Source organism: Pongo pygmaeus, chromosome 12, assembly GCF_028885625.2.
Source record: "Pongo pygmaeus isolate AG05252 chromosome 12, NHGRI_mPonPyg2-v2.0_pri, whole genome shotgun sequence".
Lineage (NCBI taxonomy): Eukaryota > Metazoa > Chordata > Mammalia > Primates > Hominidae > Pongo > Pongo pygmaeus.
The window spans coordinates 70,822,188-70,846,387 of record NC_072385.2 but is presented as its reverse complement, the minus strand read 5'-3'; the positions used below and the strand labels follow the sequence as shown (position 1 = coordinate 70,846,387).

The 24,200-nt window shown below is 37.9% G+C and overlaps 1 protein-coding gene across 39 annotated transcripts in view; it reads left to right on the top strand.

Moving 5' to 3' along the window:
* The window catches only part of EHBP1 (EH domain binding protein 1), a 381,714-nt gene that overhangs the window by 73,495 nt on the left and 284,019 nt on the right, over window positions 1–24,200 (top strand). For all 39 annotated transcript variants that reach the window (XM_054475129.1, XM_063648666.1, XM_054475115.1 and 36 more), the window contains exons 3-4: window positions 1,087–1,144; window positions 17,924–18,019. In XM_054475129.1, coding sequence (XP_054331104.1) covers window positions 1,087–1,144; window positions 17,924–18,019 — 154 coding nt within the window. The remainder of the gene's footprint in view (window positions 1–1,086; window positions 1,145–17,923; window positions 18,020–24,200) is intronic.

Sequence of the window (24,200 nt, the reverse complement as noted above, 5' to 3'; positions counted from 1 at the left end):
CTCTCTAGATAGCAGTATAGGTTTGTAGGTGGATCACTGAGTGAGGAGTTTAAGGCTGGAGGCCTTTTATGTATATATATATATATATATATATATATGTATTAAATGAAATAGAAGGAAAGGTTATCTGCTGAAAGCAAGGGATTCCAGTGTAAAATGAACACGACATAGAAAGTGGTGAAGGTCAACAAGATGAATATGACGTTCATTTCTTGGTTAAGAAGCTTTTATCTAAGATTTTTTTAAATGAAAATTTAAGTAAAATAAGTGATAATCATAATCTTGATGTTTTTCATAAGAACAAAAGAGAACTTAGTTGTATTAAGTTGATGCAAAAGTAATTGCGGTTTTAGTCATTAAAAGGAATGGGAAAAACCACAGTTACTTTTGCACCAGCCTAATTTTACATGAAAATGTATTATTTTTGTTTGACTTTATATTAGTGGAAGATAGAGAAGAGAAATCTGAGATTAGAAGACCTATATTTCAGTCTTGGTTCTGCCAGAGCTTTTGATTATTTAACTTAATAGTCTTAAGCTTAATTAAAATAGGGATAATAGTATATACCTTGCCTATTTTTTCAGTACCGTATTGTTTTTAATGAAGATTGAGATGATTGGCTATAATAATGTTTTAAAAACCACAAGCATTGTTCATGAGATATAGAGATGCAAAAGTAGTGAATTCATAGATTTAAATTATTTTGCAAGCGCCCTTTTTATGCCTATTTACTTCACATTAAAGGGGATAATGTGTTAGAAGTATGGTGTTAATTTCTGGAGAAGATATGTGTGTGCTTTTTTTCTTTTTAAAATAGTAACCAGTTCTAAATATTTTATTTTACTTGGTTTCTCCCTGTGATTTAACTTGCTAAAGTATTGTTAGAAAAGGACATGGAGGAAATATTAGTTGTGCAAATTAGGTCACATGTGTAGTTAACATCTACTATATTTGATAGAGCTTTATTGTAACAGTAGCTGCTTTATGTAACCTAAAGCAGATGACATTTTTGCCCTTTTAAAGGCACTAAAATGAAACTTTATTTATTTAAGATAAATTATGTTTAACTTTTTTTCTGTTTGGCAGGCAACCAGATAAACTGGTGGTAGTTTGGACCAGAAGAAGCCGAAGGAAGTCTTCTAAGGTTAGTGTATTTTCTAAATTTCTTACCTAATTGTTGAATACAAATTAGCAAACTGCTCTGGTTCCAGTGTAGAATATTTTAAAATATTACTTAAGTTTTTTTTTTTTCTTGATTGTCTACTGAAAATGGATTGATCAGATGCTATAATCTTTTAACTGCTTGTTCTTAAAACGGGAGCCAGATACCTGAGTTTTGGTCCTGGATTTGGTAATTGCTATGGTTTGAAAAAAATCAGGTGTTGCCAATGTAATAGAATAGGTTGGTGCAAAAGTAATTGCGGTTTTGCCTTAAAAGTAATAGCAAAAACTGCAGTTACTTTTGCACCAACCTAATATAAGGAGGTGGGGGGGCCTTTAAGAAGTGATTAGGGTAAGGACTTCTCCCTTGTGAATTCAATTAGGCATCCTTATAAAAGGACTTGATAGAGGGAGTTTGTTTCCCTTTTGCCCGTCTGCCTTCTGCCACATGAGGATGCACTAAGAAGGCCCTCACCAGATGCCAATGCCTTGATCTTGAACTTCTAGCCCTTAGACCTGTGAGAAAATAGATTTCTGCTCTTTATTTATTCCTCAGTCTGCGGCATATTGTTACAGCAACACAAATGGACTGAGACAGTAGCCTTGAATAACATAATAGTTAAGTAACTTCTCTGTACTACAGTGTTAAGAATTAATGATTAAACAGGTACCACTTACAAAATTGTACCTAAGATTAATTTATTTAGATTACAAGATGACGAAGTTAGGGCACTCTTAAGGAGTACGAGTTATCTGAGTCTGTTACTGGGGTGCAGAAGAGGAGTTGGATTTTTCAAAGATTTTAATTTCTTTTAGTACTGATAATTTTGTTTGTGGGGAGTGGAACAGAATTTTATAATGTTCAATAACAGTTCTACAGATATTTTAAAAATTCTATCCTGGCAAGATTCTATCCTTATGCCTGTAATCCTGGCACTTTGGGAGGCCAAGGCAGGAGGATCACTTGAGGCTAGGAATTTAAGACCAGCCTGGGAAACGTAGTGAGACCCCATCTCTACAAAAACGAAAACAAAAACAAAATTAGCCAAGTGTGGTGATGCACCTGTAGTCCCAGCTACTCAAGAGGTTGAGGTGAGAGGATTGCTTGAGCCCAGGTGTTTGAGGCTTTATTGAGCTAGGATTGTGCCACTGTAGTCCAGCCTGGGTGACAGAGTGAGACTGTCTCTAAAAACAAAATTCTGTTCTAAAATAAATGTGACTATATTTTTTATTAGTATACAGTGACCACAAGAATGTTTATTGAATGTTGGTTTTTCTACAAGTAGACCTGTATGAAGAAAACTTTATTAGTTTTAATTGAAATCCTACAATTTTCTGTATCTAAATTTTTTTATTTAGGGCCTCTTTTCAAGTCTTTTATTTTTATTGAGCTAAAACTTACATATGTGTAATACACAGATCTTAATTTTATAATTTAGTAAGCTTTGATCAATATGTATACTTGTATAATTACCACTTCTGTAAAGATACAGACTGTTTTCATCACTTTTTTCTTTTTTTTTTTTAATTATACTTTAAGTTCTAGGGTACATGTGCACAACGTGCAGGTTTGTTACATATGTATACATATGCCATGTTGGTGTGCTGCACCCATTAACTCGTCATTTACATTAGGTGTATCTCCTAATGCTATCCCTCCCCCCTCCCCCCACCCCACAACAGGCCCCCTGTGTGTGATGTTCCCCTTCCTGTGTCCAAATGTTCTCATTGTTCAATTCCCACCTATGAGTGAGAACATGCGGTGTTTGGTTTTTTGTCCTTAAGATAGTTTGCTGAGAATGATGATTTCCAGCTTCATCCATGTCCCTTCAAAGGACATGAACTCATCCTTTTTTATAGCTGCATAGTATTCCATGGTGTTTATGTGCCACATTTTCTTAATCCAGTCTATCATTAATGGACATTTGGGTTGGTTCTAAGTTTTTGCTATTGTGAATAGTGCCACAGTGAACATACATGTGCATGTGTCTTTATAGCAGCATGATTTATAATTCTTTGGGTATATACCCAGTAATGGGATGGCTGGGTCAAATGGTATTTCTAGTTCTAGATCCCTGAGGAATCACCACACTGACTTCCACATGGTTGAACTAGTTTACAGTCCCACCAACAGTGTAAAAGTGTTCCTGTTTCTCCACATCCTCTCCAGCACCTGTTGTTTCCTGACTTTCTAATGATCGCCATTCTAACTGGTGTGAGATGGTATCTCATTGTGGTTTTGATTTGCATTTCTCTGATGGCCAGTGATGGTGAGCATTTTTTCATGTGTCTGTTGGCTGCATAAATGTCTTCTTTTGAGAAGTGTCTGTTCATATCCTTCGCCCACTTGTTGATGGAGTTGTTTGTTTTATTCTTGTAAATTTGTTTGAGTTCTTTGTAGATTCTGGATATTAGCCCTTTGTCAGATGAGTAGGTTGCAAAAATTTTCTCCCATTCTGTAGGTTGCCTGTTCACTCTCATGGTGGTTTCTTTTGCTGTGCAGAAGCTCTTTAGTTTAATTAGATCCCATTTGTCAATTTTGGCTTTTGTTGCTATTGCTTTTGGTGTTTTAGACATGAAGTCCTTGCCCATGCCTGTGTCCTGAATGGTATTGCCTGGGTTTTCTTCTAGGGTTTTTATGGTTTTAGGTCTAACATGCAAGTCTTTAATCCATCTTGAATTAATTTTTATATAAGGTGTAAGGAAGGGATCCAGTTTCAGCTTTCTACCTATGGCTAGCCAGTTTTCCACCTATGGCTAGCCAGTTTTCCCAGCACCATTTATTAAGAAGGGAGTCCTTTCCCCATTTCTTGTTTTTGTCAGGTTTGTCGAAGATCAGATGGTTGTAGATGTGTGGTATTATTTCTGAGGGCTCTGTTCTGTTCTATTGATCTATATCTCTGTTTTGGTAGCAGTACCATGCTGTTTGGTTACTGTAGCCTTGTAGTATAGTTTGAAGTCAGGTAGGGTGATGCCTCCAGCTTTGTTCTTTTGGCTTAGGATTGTCTTGGCAATGCAGGCTCTTCTTTGGTCGCATATGAACTTTAAAGTAGTTTTTTCCAATTCTGTGAAGAAAGTCATTGGTAGCTTGATGGGATGGCATTGAATCTATAAATTACCTTGGGCAGTATGGCCATTTTCATGATATTGATTCTTCCTATCCATGAGCATGGAATGTTCTTCCATTTGTTTGTGTCCTCTTTTATTTCGCTGAGCAGTGGTTTGTAGTTCTTCTTGAAGAAGTCCTTCACATCCCTTGTAAGTTGGATTCCTAGGTATTTTATTCTCTTTGAAGCAATTGTGAATGGGAGTTCACTCATGATTTGGCTCTCTGTTTGTCTGTTATTGGTGTATAAGAATGCTTGTGATTTTTGTACATTGATTTTGTATCCTGAGACATTGCTGAAGTTGCTTATCAGCTTAAGGAGATTTTGGGCTGAGACAATGGGGTTTTCTAAATATACAATCATGTCATCTGCAAACAGGGACAATTTGACTTCCTCTTTTCCTAATTGAATACCTTTATTTCTTTCTCTTGCCTGATTGCCCTAGCCAGAACTTCCAACACTATGTTGAATAGGAGTGGTGAGAGAGGGCATCCCTGTCTTGTGCGAGTTTTGGAAGGGAATGCTTCCAGTCTTTGCCCATTCAGTATGATATTGGCTGTGGGTTTGTCATAGATAGCCTTTATTATTTTGAGATACTTCCCATCAATACCTAATTTATTGAGAGTTTTTAGCATGAAGTGTTGTTGAATTTTGTCAAAGGCCTTTTCTGCATCTATTGAGATAATCATGTGGTTTTTGTCTTTGGTTCTGTTTATATGCTGGATTACATTTATTGATTTTCGTATGTTGAACCAGCCTTGCATTCCAGGGATGAAGCCCACTTGATCATGGTGGGTAAGCTTTTTGATGTGCTGCTGGATTCAGTTTGCCAGTACTTTATTGAGGATTTTTGCCTGGATGTTCATCAGGGATATTGGTCTAAAATTCTCTTTTTTTGTTGTGTCTCTGCCAGGCGTTGGTATCAGGATGATGCTGCCCTCATAAAATGAGTTAGGGAGGATTCCCTCTTTTTCTATTGATTGGAATAGTTTCAGAAGGAATGGTACCAGCTCCTCCTTGTACCTCTGGTAGAATTCGGCTGAGAATCCATCTGGTCCTGGACTTTTTTTGGTTGGTAGGCTCTTAATTATTGCCTCAATTTCAGGGCCTGTTATTGGTCTATTTAGAGATTCAACTTCTTCCTGGTTTAGTCTTGGGAGGGTGTATGTGTTGAGGAATTTATCCATTTCTTCTAGATTTTCTAGTTTATTTGTGTAGAAGTGTTTATAGTATTCTCTGATGGTAGTTTGTATTTCTGTGGGATCGGTGGTGATATCCCCTTTTTCATTTTTTATTGCATCTATTTCATTCTTCTCTCTTTTCTTCTTTATTAGTCTTGCTAGCAGTCTATCAATTTTGTTGATCTTTTCAAAAAACCAGCTCCTGGATTCATTGATTTTTTTGAAGGGTTTTTTGTGTCTCTATCTCCTTCAGTTCTGCTCTGATCTTAGTTATTTCTTGCCTTCTGCTAGCTTTTGAATGTGTTTGCTCTTGCTTTTCTGGTTCTTTTAATTGTGATGTTAGGGTGTCAATTTTAGATCTTACCTGCTTTCTCTTGTGGCATTTAGTGCTGTAAATTTCCCTCTACACACTGCTTTGAATGTGTCCCAGAGATTCTGGTATGTTGTGTCTTTGTTCTCATTGGTTTCAAAGAACATCTTTATTTCTGCCTTCATTTTGTTATGTACCCAGTAGTCATTCAGGAGCAGGTTGTTTAGTTTCCATGTAGTTGAGCGGTTTTGTGTGAGGTTCTTAATCCTGAGTTCTAGTTTGATTGCACTGTGGTCTGAGAGACTGTTATAATTTCTGTTCTTTTACATTTGCTAAGGAGTGTTTTACTTCCAACTATGTGGTTAATTTTGGAGTAAGTGTGGTGTGGTGCTGAGAAGAATGTATATTCTGTTGATCTGGGGTGGATAGTTCTGTAGATGTCTATTAGGTCTGCTTGGTGCAGAGCTGAGTTCAATTCCTGGATATCCTTGTTAACTTTCTGTCTCGTTGATCTGTCTAATGTTGACAGTGGGGTGTTTAACTGTCCCATTATTATTGTGTGGGAGTCTAAGTCTCTTTGTAGGTCTCTAAGGACTTGCTTTATGAATTTGGTTGCTCCTGTACTGGGGGCATATATGTTTAGGTTAGTTAGCTCTTCTTGTTGAATTGATCCCTTTACCATTATGTAATGGCCTTCTTTGTCTCCTTTGATCTTTGTTGGTTTAAAGTCTGTTTTATCACAGGCTGGGATTGCAACCCCTGCCTTTTTTTGTTTTCCATTTGCTTGGTAGATCTTCCTCCATCCCTTTATTTTGAGCCTATGTGTGTCTCTGCACGTGAGATGGGTTTCCTGAATACAGCACACTGATGGGTCTTGACTCTTTATCCAAATTGCCAGTTTGTGTTTTTTAATTGAAGTAGTTAGCCCATTTACATTTAAAGTTAATATTGTTATGTGTGAATTTGATCCTGTCATTATGATGTTAGCTGGTTATTTTGCTTGTTAGTTGATGCAGTTTCTTCCTAGCCTCGATGGTCTTTACAATTTGGCATGTTTTTGCAGTGGCTGGTACCGGTTGTTCCTTTCCATGTTTAGTGCTTCCTTCAGGAGCTCTTGTAGGGCAGGCCTGGTGGTGACAAAATCTCTCAGCATTTGCTTGTCTGTAAAGTATTTTATTTCTCCTTCACTTATGAAGCTTAGTTTGGCTGGATATGAAATTCCGGGTTGAAAATTCTTTTCTTTAAGAATGTTGAATATTGGCCCCCACTCTCTTCTGGCTTGTAGAGTTTCTGCTGAGAGATGTGCTGTTAGTCTGATGGGCTTCTCTTTGTGGGTAACCGACCTTTCTCTCTGGCTGCCCTTAACATTTTTTCCTTTATTTCAACTTTGGTGAATCTGACAATTATATGTCTTGGAGTTGCTCTTCTTGAGGAGTATCTTTGTGGTGTTCTCTGTATTTCCTGAATTTGAATGTTGGCCTGCCTTGCTAGGTTGGGGAAGTTCTCCTGGATAATATCCTGCAGAGTGTTTTCCAACTTGGTTCCATTCTCCCCGTCACTTTCAGGTACACCAATCAGATATAGATTTGGTCTTTTCACATAGTCCCATATTTCTTGGAGGCTTTATTCGTTTCTTTTTATTCTTTTTTCTCTAAACTTCTCGCTTCATTTCATTCTGTTGATCTGCAATCACTGATACCCTTTCTTCCAGTTGATCGAATCGGCTACTGAAGCTTGTGCATTTGTCACGTAGTTCTTGTACCATGGTTTTCAGTTCCATCTGGTCATTTAAAGATTTCTCTACACTGGTTATTCTAGTTAGCCATTTGTCTAATCTTTCTTCAAAGTTTTTAGCTCCTTTGCCATGGGTTCGAACTTCCTCCTTTAGCTTGGAGAAGTTTGATCGTCTGAAGCCTTCTTCTCTCAACTCGTCAATGTCATTATCCATCCAGGTTTGTTTCGTTGCTGGTGAGGAGCTCCGTTCCTTTGGAGGGGGGAGAGGCGCTCTGGTTTTTAGAATTTTCAGCTTTTCTGCTCTGTTTTTTCCCCATCTTTGTGGTTTTATCTACCTTCGGTCTTTGATGATGGTGACGTACAGATGGGGTTTTGTTGTGGATGTCTTTTCTGTTTGTTAGTTTTCCGTCTAACAGTCAGGACCCTCAGCTGCAGGTCTGTTGGAGTTTGCTGGAGGTCCACTCCAGACCCTCTTGCCTGGGTATCAGCAGTGAAAGCTGCAGAACAGCGAATATGGCTGAACAGCAAATGTTGCTGCCTGATCTTTCCTCTGGAAGCCTTGTCTCAGAGGGATACCTGGCCGTGTGAGGTGTCAGTCTGCCTGTACTGGGTGGTGCCTCCCAGTTAGGCTACTTGGGGTTCAGGGACCCACTTGAGGAGGCAGTCTGTCTGTTCTCAGATCTCAAACTCTGTGCTAGGAGAACCACTACTCTCTTCAAAGCTGTCAGACAGGGACATTTAAGTCTGCAGAGGTTTCTGCTGCCTTTTATTCAGCTATGCCCTGCCTCCAGAGGTGGAGTCTACAGAGGCAGGCAGGCCTCCTTGAGCTGTGGTGGGCTCCACCCAGTTCGAGCTTCCTGGCCGCTTTGTTTACCTACTCAAGCCTCAGCAATGGTGGGCACCCCTCCCCCAGCCTTGCTGCTGCCTTGCAGTTCAATCTCAGACTGCTGTGCTAGCAATGAGCAAGGCTCCATGGGCGTGGGACCCTCTGAGCCAGTAGCGGGATATAATCTCCTGGTGTGCTGTTTGCTAAGATTGTTGGAAAACCGCAGTATTAGGGTGGGAGTGACCTGATTTTCCAGGTGCTGTCTGTCACAGCTTTGCTTGGCTAGGAAGGGGAATTCCCTGACACCTTGCGCTTCCCGGGTGAGGAGATGCCTTTCCCTGCTTCAGCTCACGCTCGGTGGGCTGCACCCACTGTCCTGCACCCACTGTCCAACAAGCTCCAGTAAGATGAACCCAGTACCTCAGTTGGAAATGCAGAAATCACCCGTCTTCTACATCGCTCACGCTGGGAGCTGTAGACTGGAGCTGTTCCTATTCGGCCATCTTGGAACTGCCCCCACTTTTTTCTTTTGTTCCTCTTCAAGGCAGTTCCCAACCCTCAGAGGTGAACACTGTTTTGATTTTCTGTCACCATAAGACTAGTGTTGCTTGTTCTTGAGTTTCATGTAAAATAGTACAGTAGTACAGTCAGGCTTGTTTCGCTTGACATAACGTATTTGAGATTTGTTCATGCTGTTTTGTGTTTTGGTAGTTTATTTGTTTATTGCTAAGTAGTATTCCTCTATGCAAATATACTACAATATGATTATCTCTTCCTGTGTTGATGAACATTTGTTTTTTTTTTTTTTCCAGTTTTTTACTCTTGTGAATAAAGCTGCTATAGACATTATTGTACAAGTGTCTTTGGGGAAAAGTATTTTTTAATCTTGGGCATATCCCAAGGAAAGGCATAAGCAGGTAATAGGGTAGGTTCATTTTTAACTTGTAAGAAATTGCCACACACTCTCACCAGCAATATTGAAGAGTTTCAGTGGCCTCACATCCTGAGCAGCAGCATCTTTAAAGCATATGTTTATAGTTTGAGAGCATTATAATTTGAATGCTTTCTTACCATTAACATACGAGAAGGGGTTCTAAAAAGAAACGTAACATTTGTTGGTCATTATAAGCTTTTGTGGGAAGGACCAATATAAGTTTATCCACTAAGTATAATAGGTGAATATGACTAGACCTATAAATTTTAGAAATAGCCTCTAAATGTTTTTAGTTATCAACAAAAAATGATTTATCTCTTTTAATAATTAGCTTGAATGCCACATTCAGGGCTTGAAAAAAAATTAGATAGCAATTATTTTCTAAGAGAAAATGAGAAACATAAGGAAATACGTTAGATTATAGGTCAATTAAGAATACCCTGGCTGGTTGAGGTGGTTCACGCCTGTAACCCTAGCACTTTGGAAGGCTGAGGCAGATGGATCACTGGAGTCCAAGAGTTCGAGACCAGCTTGGGCGACATGGTGAAACCCCCTCTCTACAAAAAAAAAAAAAAGAATACCTATATTTGATGTTTGATATTCTTTTTTATTTCATTGCATTTACATTGCAGAGATTGAAAAGTCAGTCAAATAATTTCTCTGTTAGGTCCAGATTCTTTTTCATATTGTATCAAACATTGTTTGAATCCAGAATGCAAACATATGAGGCTACAGGTTGATTTTCTTAGAATATAATATTTTCTAGAAGAAATTACATATTGTTGGATGAATTTTCCATTTGTAATGCTCTTAACATTTTAAAATCTTTCCTGAATACGTTAGAATCATTGTGATTTCTCTTGAAACACAGATGTACTTCTTGTGAAAAGTTAGTATGATGCAGTATGTTAATGTATTTATGAAAATGCTGTTTTAGGCTGGGCATGTTGGCTCATGCCTGTAATCCCAGTATTTTGGGAGGCCAAGGCAAGTGGATCACCTGAGGTCAGGAGCTCTAGACCAGCCTGACCAACATGGTGAAACCCCATCTCTACTAAAAATACAAAATTAGCTAGACGTGGTGGCACATGCTTGTAATCCCAGGTACGCGGACACTGAGGCAGGAGAATAGCTTGAACCCGGGCGATGGAGGTTGCAATGAGCTGAGATCGTGCCCTTGCACTCCAGCCTGGGCAGCAAAAGCGGAACTCCATCTCAAAAAAAAAAAAAAAAAAAAGACAGAAAATGCTGTTTTATAAATTGTACATAATAAGCTAAATAGGGAAATAAAAATAAGTTCCAGGAACTATGAAGGAAATGATTATATTATTATAAAAGTTAAGCAACTGAAAAAGAAATCTTGAGAGTGAGATCCATGACATTTCAGAATGATTGAAAAACGTTTGTTTCCAGCTGCTAAGTTAGCTATCAGTTATGTTAAATCTAAAGACTAGAACCACTTTTTATTCTGAAAGACCTTTCTGTTTTCTGATGCTTTTCCTTTAAAATATACATTACTTGCTGCTAAGTATCATTGAACTCATGTAGGAGGAACAAATCTCTGCAACTATTGGTCAGAAAATATATATCTATTTTAAGACACGATCTTACTTGTTTCCCAGGCTAGAGTGCAGTGGTATGATCACAGCACTGCAGCCTCAACATCCCTGGGCTCAGATGATCCTCTGACCTCAGCCTCCCAGGCAGCTGGAGAGGCGTGCACCACCATGCTAGGCTAATTTTTTGTTTTTTTTGTAGAGACGGGATTTCACCATGTTGCGCAGCTAGCAGAATATATTCTAGTTTTTACTTTGTACTATGTTTTAGAAAGAGTTTGAACTACATGATAATCATTTCTTTTTCTTTTTTTTTTTTTTTTTTTTTTTTTTGAGGCAGAGTCTTGCTCTGTCGCCCAGGCTGGAGTGCAGTGGGATGATCTTGGCTCACTGCAACCTCCGCTTCTTGGGTTCATGCAATTCTCCTGCCTTAGTCTCCTGAGTAGCTGGGATTACAGACATGCGCCACAATTCCCAGCAAATTTTTGTGTTTTTAGTAGAGACGGGCTTTCACCATGTTGTTCAGGCTGGTCTCGAACTCCTGATCTCAAGTGATCCACCTGCCGCAGCCTCCGAAAGTGCTGGGATTACAGACATGAGCCACCATGCCCAGCTACAATAATCGTTTCTTTTTGGCATCTGTGTAGCTTACTATTTTTCTTTCCTGATTCTCAGTATATTATCTATTTTTATTTTTAAATAGTGGATTAAAATTTAGAATTGACACCCAGATAAGTCAGTTCATTACCTGATTAGACAATAAAATAATAAGACACCTTCTGTAGTCCCAGCTACTCGGGAGGCTGAGGCAGGAGAACAGTGTGAACCCAGGAGGCGGAGCTTGCAGTGAGCCCAGATAGCGCCACTGCGCTCCGGCCTGGGTGAAAGAGCGAGACTCTGTCTCAAAAAAAAAAAAAAAAAAATTTACTTCTCAGTTTATTGCTCACTCTTTTTTGAGTACATGTCTGAATTTGGAGCTAAATATACAAGGAGCTCATTATAGAATCTTTGTTTTGTTTTTGAGACAGTCTTATTCTGTCGCCCAGGCTGGAGTGCAGTGGTATGATCTCGGTTCTCTGCAACCTCCACCTTTCAGGTTCAAGCAATTCTCATGCCTCAGCCTCCTGAATAGCTAGGATTATAGTCATGCACCACCACACCTGGCTAAGTTTTGTATTTTTAGTAGAGATAGCGTTTCACCATGCTGGTCAGGCTGGTCTCAAACTCCCGACCTCAGATGAGCCGCCCTCCTCAGCCTCCCAAAGTGTGGGATTACAGGCATGATCCACCACATCTGATCCTAGAATAATTTTTGATTGAGAGAATAATTACCCTGAGTAGTTAACACAATATGCAGCGTCCCTTCCTCTTCTCTCTAAGTCATGGCTTTTATAACAAAGATTTTTGTCAGGCTGCAATGGATTTGTATATGCTTAAATAAATTATGTTTCAGTACAATATGTGACAGTATTGGAATCAGGGCAATTAGGATAGACCAGAAAAATTATGGCAGCGTAGTTATGTTGCCCTAAATCCTGTTATCTTACTAGAAATTTAGGCTCACAGAGAGGTTGGAGAATTCCAAAAAGAAACCATAACTTTAAAATCCTCACCAATTTTTTTTCATGGCATTACCACCTTTACTTCCTTGCTCTGTGATTGTGCTACAGCCTTTACAATGTGCTACCATTTCAAGAAGGAGAGTACAGCTAGCTGCAGAGCTTTGCCTAATGACAGTCATGTTGACAACTCTAAGATGACTTTATACATGACATCTTATGTGGATATATGCAGTTTTAAAAATTGAAAATTGTCAGTTTAAAAACTATATGGCATTTGTAAATTTTCACTGAAATATTTCAATTTTACAGGAATCAGAAATAATGAATGCTAACTCTGTACTTAGTTCTGTACTAGGTACACGTTTTTTAGGTAAGAATATGACATGAAATAATTAGCGAATGAGAGTCACCCAAAATTGAGAAGTGTTGCCTTTTTCCAAGTTGGTTTTTGGCAGATGTCAAAGGATCTTTGATGTGACTTGAAATGTGAGGAAAATTGTAGAAGGGGACCAGGATAATGTATCCTAATTTTTTCTGCCATTAGCTGTACTAGGATATTGGCAAATGATTAAATAATCTGCCTTTCCTAACTATACTAAGGAGCCAAATGGCTGTAAATGTGTTCCTGTGCCTACTTATTTTATAGGGAAATCCTTTCTATTACTCAGAATGAAAACTGCTCAGGATTCTCGTAGTGCTGATGTTTGCCAATGTGGTGTGCTTTTTCTTTTGTTTTTTTGAGATGGAGTCTCGCTCTGTCATCTAGGCTGGAGTGCAGTGGCGTGATCTTGGCTCACTGCAGCCTCCACCTCCCTGGTTCAAGCGATTCTCCTGCCTCAGCCTCCCAAGTAGCTGGGATTACAGACACCCACCACTATGCCCGGCTAATTTTTGTATTTTCAGTAGAGACAGGGTTTCACCATGTTGGCCAGACTGGTCTCAAACTCCTGACCTCAAGTGATCACCTGCCTCAGCCTCGCAAAGTGCTGGAATTATAGGAATGAGCCACTGTGCCCAGCCAGTTGTGTGCTTTTTCCTATATCAACCTCTTAAAAACCTAAATTAGTGTCTCTGTGGGTTAGTACAATTAGATGTTTATTACCATAACTCTTTCTAGTTACCTGTATTAAACTTGTCATTCTTTTTCTACGTTCAGATTATCACTGTTTGAGGTAAAAGTTGTAGTAAATTCTTAGAAAACAGTAACACTATTTTTTTGTGGTCAGATTTTCCACTTTGAATGTCCTTGGTTTCTTCTCTGGTGAAACTTACTGATCCTCTGCTTTCTACTAGTACAGTTGTCCCTAGGTATATATGGGGGATTGGTTCCAGGACCCCTGTGTATACTGAAATCTGCACATAAAGTCCTGAAGATGGCCCTGTGGAACTTGCATATGTGAAAAGTCAGCCTTCCACATATGCAGGTTTTGCATCTTGTGCACACTGATTTTGGTCTGCTTTTGGTTGAAAAAAATCTGCATGTAAGTGGAACTGTGCAGTTCATACCTGTGTTGTTCAAGGCCATCTGTAAATAATAATTAGCTAAACAATAGAAAGCTGGCCCTGACTGTACTCATTGTCAGCTATTTAGCTAGATTAATTGATACTATTATAGTGTCTTAGCCAGGTTGTACAGCCCCAGAAGGAATATCAAAAAGCCAGAACTCGGTTAGACCTTTTTGCTGGGAGAGAGTTCCTGAATAGAATGGTAGGAAAGTAGCAGTGTACTAGCAACTTAGGAACTAGCATACTTATGTCTCCTTTTATTAATCATAATAAAAAGGCTTTAGTTTGTTAAGCAGATTGTATTTTTATTTGTTCAGCAGTCTAATTACTATTCCCTGATCCAGGACTGAGGATTTAGAGGACCAAGCTTTAGGATACCTGAGGAAATTATCTGAAACTATCATCTCCTAACTGCCCAGTTGTTAGATGGTCTCCGTATTCCCTGCTTTTCCCACTTTTGATCACTGTGTCATACACAGAGATATTAAGTCCTAAGGGATGGAAGACTATTTTCTTGACTACCATGCAAATCAGAGATAGAGCAGGGCATGATATGGGTTTGGTGAGTCATGGAGTCTGGGCTCTCCTCCTGGTTGCTAGTATGAGTTCATGCAAACCATTTACTCTTTGCTTGCTTCAGTTTCTTTATCCAGATCTGAATTAGATCTAAGGATATCTTCAGGTCTAAAAATCTCTGATGGGTATTTTTCATTGAGAATTTAGTAAGTAGCCTTGTCTTTTCTGCTGGGGATGATTAGAAAGATTCAGTGATTACACTCTTTTTCTAACATTTTTATTGCATGGCACAACTATGAATATTTAATTATGGGAAGCTTGAAGAGACCAGAAAAACAGCTTGATTAACCATAAGAGTTAAGGTTGTTATAAGTTTTCAGAATTAAGTATGTAGAGTGGAGTTTTGATTGATTATCTAGGGTGCACAGAAATTTACTTTTCAAAATGGAGATTGTTTACTTTGTGGAGTTTTTGTTTTAAAGCTGTCAACAGACATGGAAATGGTCAGGGGACTAGAGAAATCTCAGGAGAGATGTTTTTTAATCAAGAAACTCTGTTCTGTACCTTTCACTATGGTATGCTAAGTCTCGTGATGAGCCTCTGTTTCCATCTCTGTACCTGAAGTTTTGTGATAGGGTGGCAATAGAAAGAGAATAGAGGGACAATTATTGACAATTCGTAAGTTGGATTTGGCGTACACTGTTAAACCTGTATCTTCTGCTGGCATTTTAACTAGTAAGATGTGATAAGATTTGCGTGGTCCTAACTGTACCTAATCTTGATCCCTTCTCGGTTCCTTGGCACAGGTTCAAATCAAATTCTGCTACTTACTTTCTGTGTGATCTTGGGCAAGTTTGTCTCTCAGTTTTTCAATCTGTTTAATCTGCTGCCTGACTTGCATCTGCACTCATATACTGTAACTTCTTTTTCTATTATTATGGAAGAATGGTCTGTGCTGCCAGGAAGGATCAATCTGTCTTATTGTATACTGTTAAGGACATTAGCAATTCTCCCTTCTCTCTTCTGCATCATTAGATTTTCCCTCTCAACTGAATATTTCCCATCAGCATAAAATATTTTTCTGTTCTTAAAATTCTCTTCTGCCATGATTTTCTCCACTAGCGCCAACCTGTTTCTTTTCCTTTCAGCAAAACACCCCAGAGAAGTTCAGTATATTGGCTCTCTTCAATTTCTTTCTTCCCATTCTTTCTTAAATTAATTCCAGTCAGGTCTTTGTTCTCATCACTTTACTGAAACTGCTCTTGTAAAGTTATTAATGCCTTCTCAAACTCATACTCCTGGGCTCAAGCTATCCTCCCACCTCAGCCTCCCAAGTAGCTGGGATTCCAGGCATCAGCCACTGTACCTGGCCTTATTAATGGCTTCTGCTTTGTTAGACCCAGTGACCGGTTTTCAGGCCTCATCCTATTTGACTTTGTCATCAACATTTGGCACAGGTGGTTGTTCTCTTCTCCTTGAAACACTCTTATCACTAGACTTTCAGGATGCCACACTTTTGCTTCAACTGATGGGCCTTTGCTGGCTTCTTCATTTTCTTGACTTGTTTAATGTTTTTCTCCGAGACTTAGTCTTTGGACCTTTATATTCTTTATCTGTACTCACTCCCTTGGTATTATCTGTATTCTTAAACTTTAAATATTACCTGTGTGCTGACAGTTCCCAAATTTGCAGCTCCAGACACGTAATCCAGCTGCTTATTTGAACATCCACCCTTGAATATCTAAGAGGCAACTCATATTTAATGTGTGTGAAACGGAGCTTCTGAACTTATTTCCCAAATCTGTCCTTTCTGTAGTTTTGCCTCCTATCTGTTAATAGCAATTCCTTTCTTCTAAAAGGTAGAAGCCTTAGAATCAGCCTTGGCTACTTTCTTTGTCTCTTATAATCAGGCAGCACATCCTGTGGACTCTACCTAGAAAATATAAAAAGATACCCAGAATCTGGCCGCTTTGTACCACTTTTCTACCACCCCAAGCTAAGTAACTATCACATCTCCCTTGGATTATTGCAGTAGCTTTTTAATTGATCTCCCTGTTTCTCTCTTATGTTTGGAACCTGTTCTCAAAACATTAGCCAATATGAGACTGTTGAAACATATTAGATTGTCATTCCTCTGCTTGAAACCCTCCAGTGGCTTCCCATTTCACTCAAAATACGAGTCAATATCTTTGCAATGACCTACCAGGGCCTTATATGATTGGACCCTCCTTTATTTCTCTGGCCTTGTGTCTTACTGCTATCCTCTTGACCACTCTGTTCCAGCCACATTGCCCTCTTTATTATATAAGAGCCTCAGCACCTTTCCAGTTGCTGGTTTTTCTCCCTAGGTACCTCTTTTCATGCATTTACATGTCTGATTCCTTTACCTTGTTTTTGGCCTTCTCTCAAGTGTCATCTTCTCAATGAAGTCTTCTCTAAGCACCCTATTGAAAAATATTGCCTTTTCTTACCCCCAATTCTTCTTCCCTACTTTTTTTTCACTATAGCACTTACCTCTACCTAACATATATATTTTGCTTAATTGTTCTGTTTGTGTTCTCTTCCTACTGTATTGTAAACTCCCCCAAGGCATATTGTTTTTCACTCCTCCAGGGCCTAGAACAGTGCTTGGCAGATAGTATCAATTGAGCAAATGAGTGAATGAATGAATGAATAGTAGAAGAACATCATATGGTTCTTATGTAGATTAAATGAGTTTAACATAAGTAAATTCTTAAGACATGGACCGGCACATAGAAAGTACTCTATAAGTGTTAGCTTTTATTATAATTTTCATAGCATGTCCATGGACAGTCCTGTAGCCAATAGAGGTGAAGACTTAGTTGAGTTGAGATGTCTTGGCATGCCATCTTCCATTAGCTCAGCTTTGACTAGAAGTGCCACAAAGGAAGAACTATGGTGGTTACCCCCAAATTTTGGAGTGTGGAGTTTCCTTAGGGAACCTTGATAATCAAGATTTACAAGGAAAAAAATACCTATAATTATCAGTACTAGGAATATTACCTGGAGAAACTGATGCTGTTCTTTATCTACCCCAAATAAACATTACAGTTTAGTGGGAAATGAACTTAAATGCAAAGTTATTCGGTTAGTTTTTTCTTTTAAAGTATGAATTTGTCTTAAAGTTCCTAGTCCACAAAAATAATTTTTAAAATATCTCTTCTAATAAAACACTTTAAACAGATAGTAGCTTTTGAAAACGTGAGACATCATGTTTTCATGATTTTTGCATGTTCTTCTGTGTGTATGAGGGGATGAAGATTTGTTTACAGATAGTAATCTGTAGCTGTCGTATGATATAACTATCTTGGCCCAAGCTTAGTGCTTGAAAAGTTTTATTTGATTAATCATTTTTGTTTCAGGGATACTACATAGGGTCAATATACCATTGTAAATTACTAACATTGCATTTCCTATACTTCATATTGAAGGTATCATTTTATTCTGGTAAATTACTAACATTGCATTTCCTGTACTTCATATTGAAGGTATCATTTTTATTCTGGTAGGCACATAGCTGGCAACCTGGAATAAAAAATCCCTATCGTGGTGTTGTTGTGTGGCCTGTTCCTGAAAACATTGAAATCACTGTAACACTTTTTAAGGTAAGTTCCATTTTTATAGGCTATAGAATTTATTATATAACCAGGATACCAAATGACAGAATATTTCAGTGTTCATTGTTCTATACTTTTATGTCCAGTCTGGTACCTACTGTGCATTATTTTTAGGGACATAGCAATTTATAACAATGCAAAGGAATCACAGTATTTCATGGTTTATAAAGTCGGGGATCTTTTTGAACTTGTTACAATTCAGATCAGCTGACATAGTTCTTTCACCACTTCCTACACTCTACCCACAGAAAACTATAAAATGCCTTCCCTGTGGAAAGCTGAGGAGTGTGGAATTCTGAGTCTTGACCTTCATTTTGTTAGCCTTGTTTGATAAAAGGATGCTTTAAAATTAGTATATGATAAATATCTTATTAATGTTAATATAACAAGATATGTTTTAAATTCATATTTGATAAATTTATTTATTTATTCAGAAAGTACTGCAGAGTTCAATAGAACAAAACAATATGAATATTAATGTACTAGCCCATAAATGGAATACTAATTTTAAATGTTCTGTATTATATGTGTATTTTATTAATGATTCTTAGCACATTGTGTGTATTTTGTAGTTTTGATATTACTGTTACTGATATTATAGCATTACTTGATTGTCCTTGTCAGATGTATACCATTCTTGATTTATTCAGGGAGAAATAGGAATGAGGCAGTAACTGCTATTCTTTTTTTTAGGATACTCAGAACCACTCTGTTGCCCTTTTAACCAGCTGTCCAAAAAGCCAGTTATTAAGCCTCTCCTATCCATTTTTGTCCTACTGGAATGATACACTAGTCTTGGTAATTAAGAGCAATATCTCTGGTGTCAGAAGAATCTTTATATGGATTATTAGTTCATTTAACTTTCACAGCAACTCTAAGGTTTTATAATGAGTCTCACTTTACTGATAAGGAAACTGAGATTAGAGAGCAATGTAACTTGTCCAAATAGACTGTGATTTAGCCCTGTTCATTCCTCTACACTGTACTGCCTACTCTGTAATAAAAAGAGTTGTAAATATTGATCACCGCAGTAGGATCTCTGACATACTTGAGGAAGACTTTTAAGTAATTTCTTGTTTTGTTTTAGTCTGTATTGGCAAAGCAAATGGATGGACATAGTTATACAACATTTTAATAAAATGGTGATAGAGAATGAGGGGCTAGAATAGAGCTGAAAAATAGCCTTCGCCTTGTGTTTTGGGAAAGGTTGTGCATTGACAGTGATTCTGAGTTGAAAGTGGCTGTTGAAATGTGTTGCTCGGAGGATTAGGAGATAAGTGAGGTTTTCAAGTACTGATGAGAATGTTCAGCATAACCTTATCACTGAATTTTTAGATTTGGAGGGTTAGTATGTAGAAAAAAACCCAAACACTCCTCCCTCTCAGTCTGCTGTATTAAACGTTTCTACACAATTGTGCTGTTGAGGCAACCTTGTGACCATTTTCAATATTTAAATGAGTATTTTCAATGGATACTTTCATCTTCCTGACTCCTTCCATCCTCCCAGAATTCTTATAGATAAGCAGAAAAGTAAAACAGAACAAAATGGAACAACTTTTCATTTGTTCACGGTAATTTTTGGATCTTGGTTTTGAACAACACTTAAAATATTCAAGTAAAAAACTTCACATTTCCTCTTTTTAAAACTGGTATTAAATCTCATAATTCACTTAATCTTGAAATTTGCAAATAGGAAGGACTGCTCTGAACCCTTTTTGCACTTAGTGAGTAGCATACACAGAGGTATGCTCATAGAGGAGGTGCTTTTTAAGAAAGTTAACAGTATGTTTAATTTTTCTGTGATTTAACCAAAAATTAATTTCTTGATCCTGCTTTTGAGATTTGAGTTAAATTGAAAATAGCTGTTTCCAGTAAATTTTTTTTTTTAAAAAGACTTTTAGGATTTTGAGAAGGACAATGGCTCTTCAAGCTATTTTTAATTTTTCTCTTTAGTGCAGTGCTAAGAAAGGAGACAGCAGAGGGAGAGTAGGATATAAAAAAAGGCTTAATTGAATTACGCTAGAAGCAATTCTCATTACAAATGTTTTTGTCTGGTCAGTAATATAGTTAATTATGTAGAGATACCATTTTTAAGTGCCTTGGAAATGAACATCTTTGCTGCTTATTTTACATCTTTTTACTGACTTGGCCCTGTGAGATATTCCTCTTGGTCTCATTAAAATTATTCTTTGGCAAAAATTATTTTAGGGATAATACATTATCTGTGCTTTAAAACATATTTCATTGCTTTAAGAGTTAATGTATGTCATATGTATATGGTGCTGTTAAATATTTATTAATTTATAAGATATATATTCATTACTTCATTAATCCAATATTCTTGAGAGCCTTGCTATGTGCCAGGTACTTTTCTAGATCCTGGGGGCACAGTGCCTACACTGAATCAACAAAGTGGGTAAAAGTCAGACAGATCTGGAACAGCAGCTTAGCTTAAACACTAGTTGTGCACTGTGGGAAGCTGCATCCCTTAGGTTTCATTTTTCTGCTCTGTTAAATGGGAGTGAAGATAGTACCTACCTCATAGGTTACTATGATGAGTAAAACACTTAGCACAAGAACTGGGACATGGTGAGTGCTCAGTAAATATTTTATATTATTATTTTGATACTAACTGTGCTGGAGCTGTGCTGCCTTCCTCAAAATACAAAATGAGAGGGGAGGGATAGGCAGGGAGAATGGTATGATGTCTCCCCTGCATTGCATCACACTGTATTACTTGCTTTCTAAAGTAGTACTCTCTGTGCATCATGGAAAAGCCCTTTCAACCTTTATTTACAATTAATTCTTTTTCTCCTTAAAACCAGTTTATTGGCAGAGCCAGCTGAGGAAATAAATATTAAGTATATTTTTTCCACTTCCCTTTTCTTTCTACCCTTTCCCTGTTCACCACCACCAAAGAAACTTATTTTGGCAGGCTTTTATCCTACCTATGTGAATTTACTCATAAAAATAGTTGCTTCAATACAGCTCAAACTCAGCCAGCTGCCATGCTATTATACTAGAAAATGAGTAAACAGACATAAGAAGTAACTAAGGAGTTTGGAATTTATCTCATAAGTTGTAGGAGTTGTTAAAGAAATCTGAGTTGGTACTGATATGGTCAGAACTGTGGTTTGGGAAAATTAATCTGTGTACAAGATTGAATGGAGATCAGAGAGACTGAGAGAATGCTGCAGTCACGTTCATCTTGAAATAGCCTAGGTACGATCTCAACTATGGCGATAGAAATAGAAGATCATTAGTAGACCAAAGTGGAATCAATCATAAATAAGATGTTTCTCTATGAGAAACATGGGACCTAAGAGACCCAGTAGGGAAATATCAGAGTTCATCTCCCATCCGTGTATGCTCAATCTTAGAGTGCAATGTTGAGCCAAAAGCATGCTTTATTGAGATATTCTCTCATTCTCTTGATACCTCCATTCCTACCTCACCTCTGATACCTGGAGTGAACTTGAGTAAGTTAAATGGGCATGTAATGTGACCCCACTACTTTTCTCTCTGTTTCTTATACTTTGTTGCCTTTTGCCTTTACTTACTCTAAAATCTGTGGAAATCTTATATAATCCCACCCAGCCCAGATGTTTTCTCTTTCATGAAGCTTTTCTTGTTCATTCTTGTAAGAAGTAGTGTGTCATTTTCTAATCTCTGGTAAAATCATTTATTTCATTCACCATACATTTATTTGGATTTAGAACTACTGTGTTTGTCTTTGAAGGCAAGGACAACTGTGTTTGAATCCATGTAACATCTCTACAATCCCTTATATACTAAGTCCCCAATAAATATTTCTCAAGTAAATGCTTGCAAAAGTGTGCTTCATTAAAAAAAAAAAAAAAATGGTTACATTTGGTTGTAGGATCCATTACCCTTTCCCAGGTTTCTAAGGTATTTCTGGGGTTAATGAGGGAGAGGTAAGAGGAAGGGCATCAGTAGCCCTGCTGGTTTGCCATTTTGTCTAGATTATCAAGTCCCTTTTAGTGCTTTGAAATTCCAGCTGTTTATTTAACCTCTGCACTGAAGAAAACTTTGCCTCTGATGGTACTTTTAGTTTAAGATACATACAGGTATAAAAATGAAGGCAGGGCTTTATGTTAGCATTTAATATCTTAATAAGCTGCTTCTTAATAGTCCATTTACTGGTTTATCTGCCTCTGATCAGGTAGAGTTAGTGATGGAAGATAGTGATATGCATCAACAAAAATAAAATAGAGGAGATCTTAATATTAAATAATGATTATAATTTAGATAAATTATGGAAGTATTATAAAAGTAGGGTATGACCAGGCACAGTGGGTCATGTCTGTAATCCCAACACTTTGGGAGGCTGAGGTGGGTGATTGCTTGAGCCAAGGAGTTCAAGACAAGCCTGGGCAACATGGTGAAACCCCATCTCTACAAAAAATACAAAAAAACGGACCAGGTGCAGTGGCTCACTCCTGTAATCCCAGCACTGTGGAAGGTTGAGGCAAGGAGATCGTTTGAGCTCAGGAGTTCAAGACCAGCTTGGGCAACATGGCAAAACCCTGTCTCTTTTGAAAATACAAAAAATTAGCTGGGCACAGTGGTGTGTGCCTGTAGTCCCAGCTACTCAGGAGGTTGAGGTGGGAGGATCGCTTGAGCCCAGGAGTTCACTGAGGGTTGCAGTGAACCAAGATCATGCCCCTGCACTGCAGCCTGGACAGCAGAGCAAGACTCTGTCAAAAAAAAAAAAAAAAAAAAAGTCAAGACTAAGTAAATCACTCAAAACCATGCATTTAGATGGAAATTAAACATCATGCTCTGGAATTACTTTGGGGTAAATAATGAAATTAAGGCAGATATCAAGAAGTTATTTGAAACTAATGAGAACAATGATACAACAGACCAGAATCACTGGGACACAGCTAAGGCAGTGTTAAGAGGGAAATTCAAAGCGCTAAATACCCATAGCAAGAGTTAGAAAAATCTCAAATTAACATCCTAACATCACAACTGAAAGAATTAGAGAAGCAAGGACAAATCAACTCCAAAGCTGGCAGAAGACAAGCAGTAACCAAAATCAGAGCTGAACTGAAAGAAATAGAAAATGAAAACCCATTCAAAAGATCAACAAATTCAGAAGTTGGTTTTTTGAAAAAATTAAGATTGATAGGCTGCTAGCTAGACTAATAAGAAAAGAGAGAAGAGCCAAATAAACACAATTAGAAATGATGAAGAGGCTGTTACCACTGACCTCAGAGAAATGAAAATAACCATCAGAAACTACTATGAACACCTCTTTGCACACAAACTAGAAAACCTAGAAGAGATGGATACATTCCTGGACACATATACCCTCCCAAGAGTGAACCAGGAAGAAATTGATTCCCTGAAAGGGACCAATAACGAGCTTCAAAATTGAATCAGTAATAAATAGCCTACCAACCAAAAAAAGCCCAGGACCAGATGAGTTCACAGCTGAATTCTACCAGATATACAAAGAATAGCTGGTACTATTCCTACCAAAACTATTCTAAAAATTGAGGAGGAGAAACTCCTTCCCAACTCATTCTATGAGGTCAACATCATCCTAATAACAAAACCTGGCAGAGACACAACAAAAGAAAACTTCAGGCCAATATCCTTGATGAACGTCGATGCAAGAATCTTCAGTAAAATACTGGCAAACTGATACTAGCAGCACATCAAAAAGCTAATCTACCACGATCAAGTCGGCTTAGTCCTCAGGATGCAAAGTTGATTCAACATATGCAAGTCAATAAATGTGATTCATTACATAAATAGAATTAAAGATAAAAACCACATGATTATCTCAATAGATGCAGAAAAGGCTTTTGATAAAATTCAACATCCCTTTGTGTTAAATACTCTCAAAACTAGGTATTGAAGGAACATATATCAAAATAATAGCTATCGATGACAAACCCACAGCCAACATCATATCGAATGGGCAAAAGCTGGAAGCATTCCCTTTGAAAACCAGCACAAGACAAGGATGCCCTTTCTCACCACTCCTATTTAACTTAGTATTGGAAGTTGTGGCCAGAGCAATCAGGCAAGAGAAAGAAATAAAGCGATCCAAATAGGAAGAGAGGAAGTCAGTTTATCCCTGTTTGTAGACGACATGATCCTAATCTAAAAAACCCCACAGTCTCAGCCCAAAAGC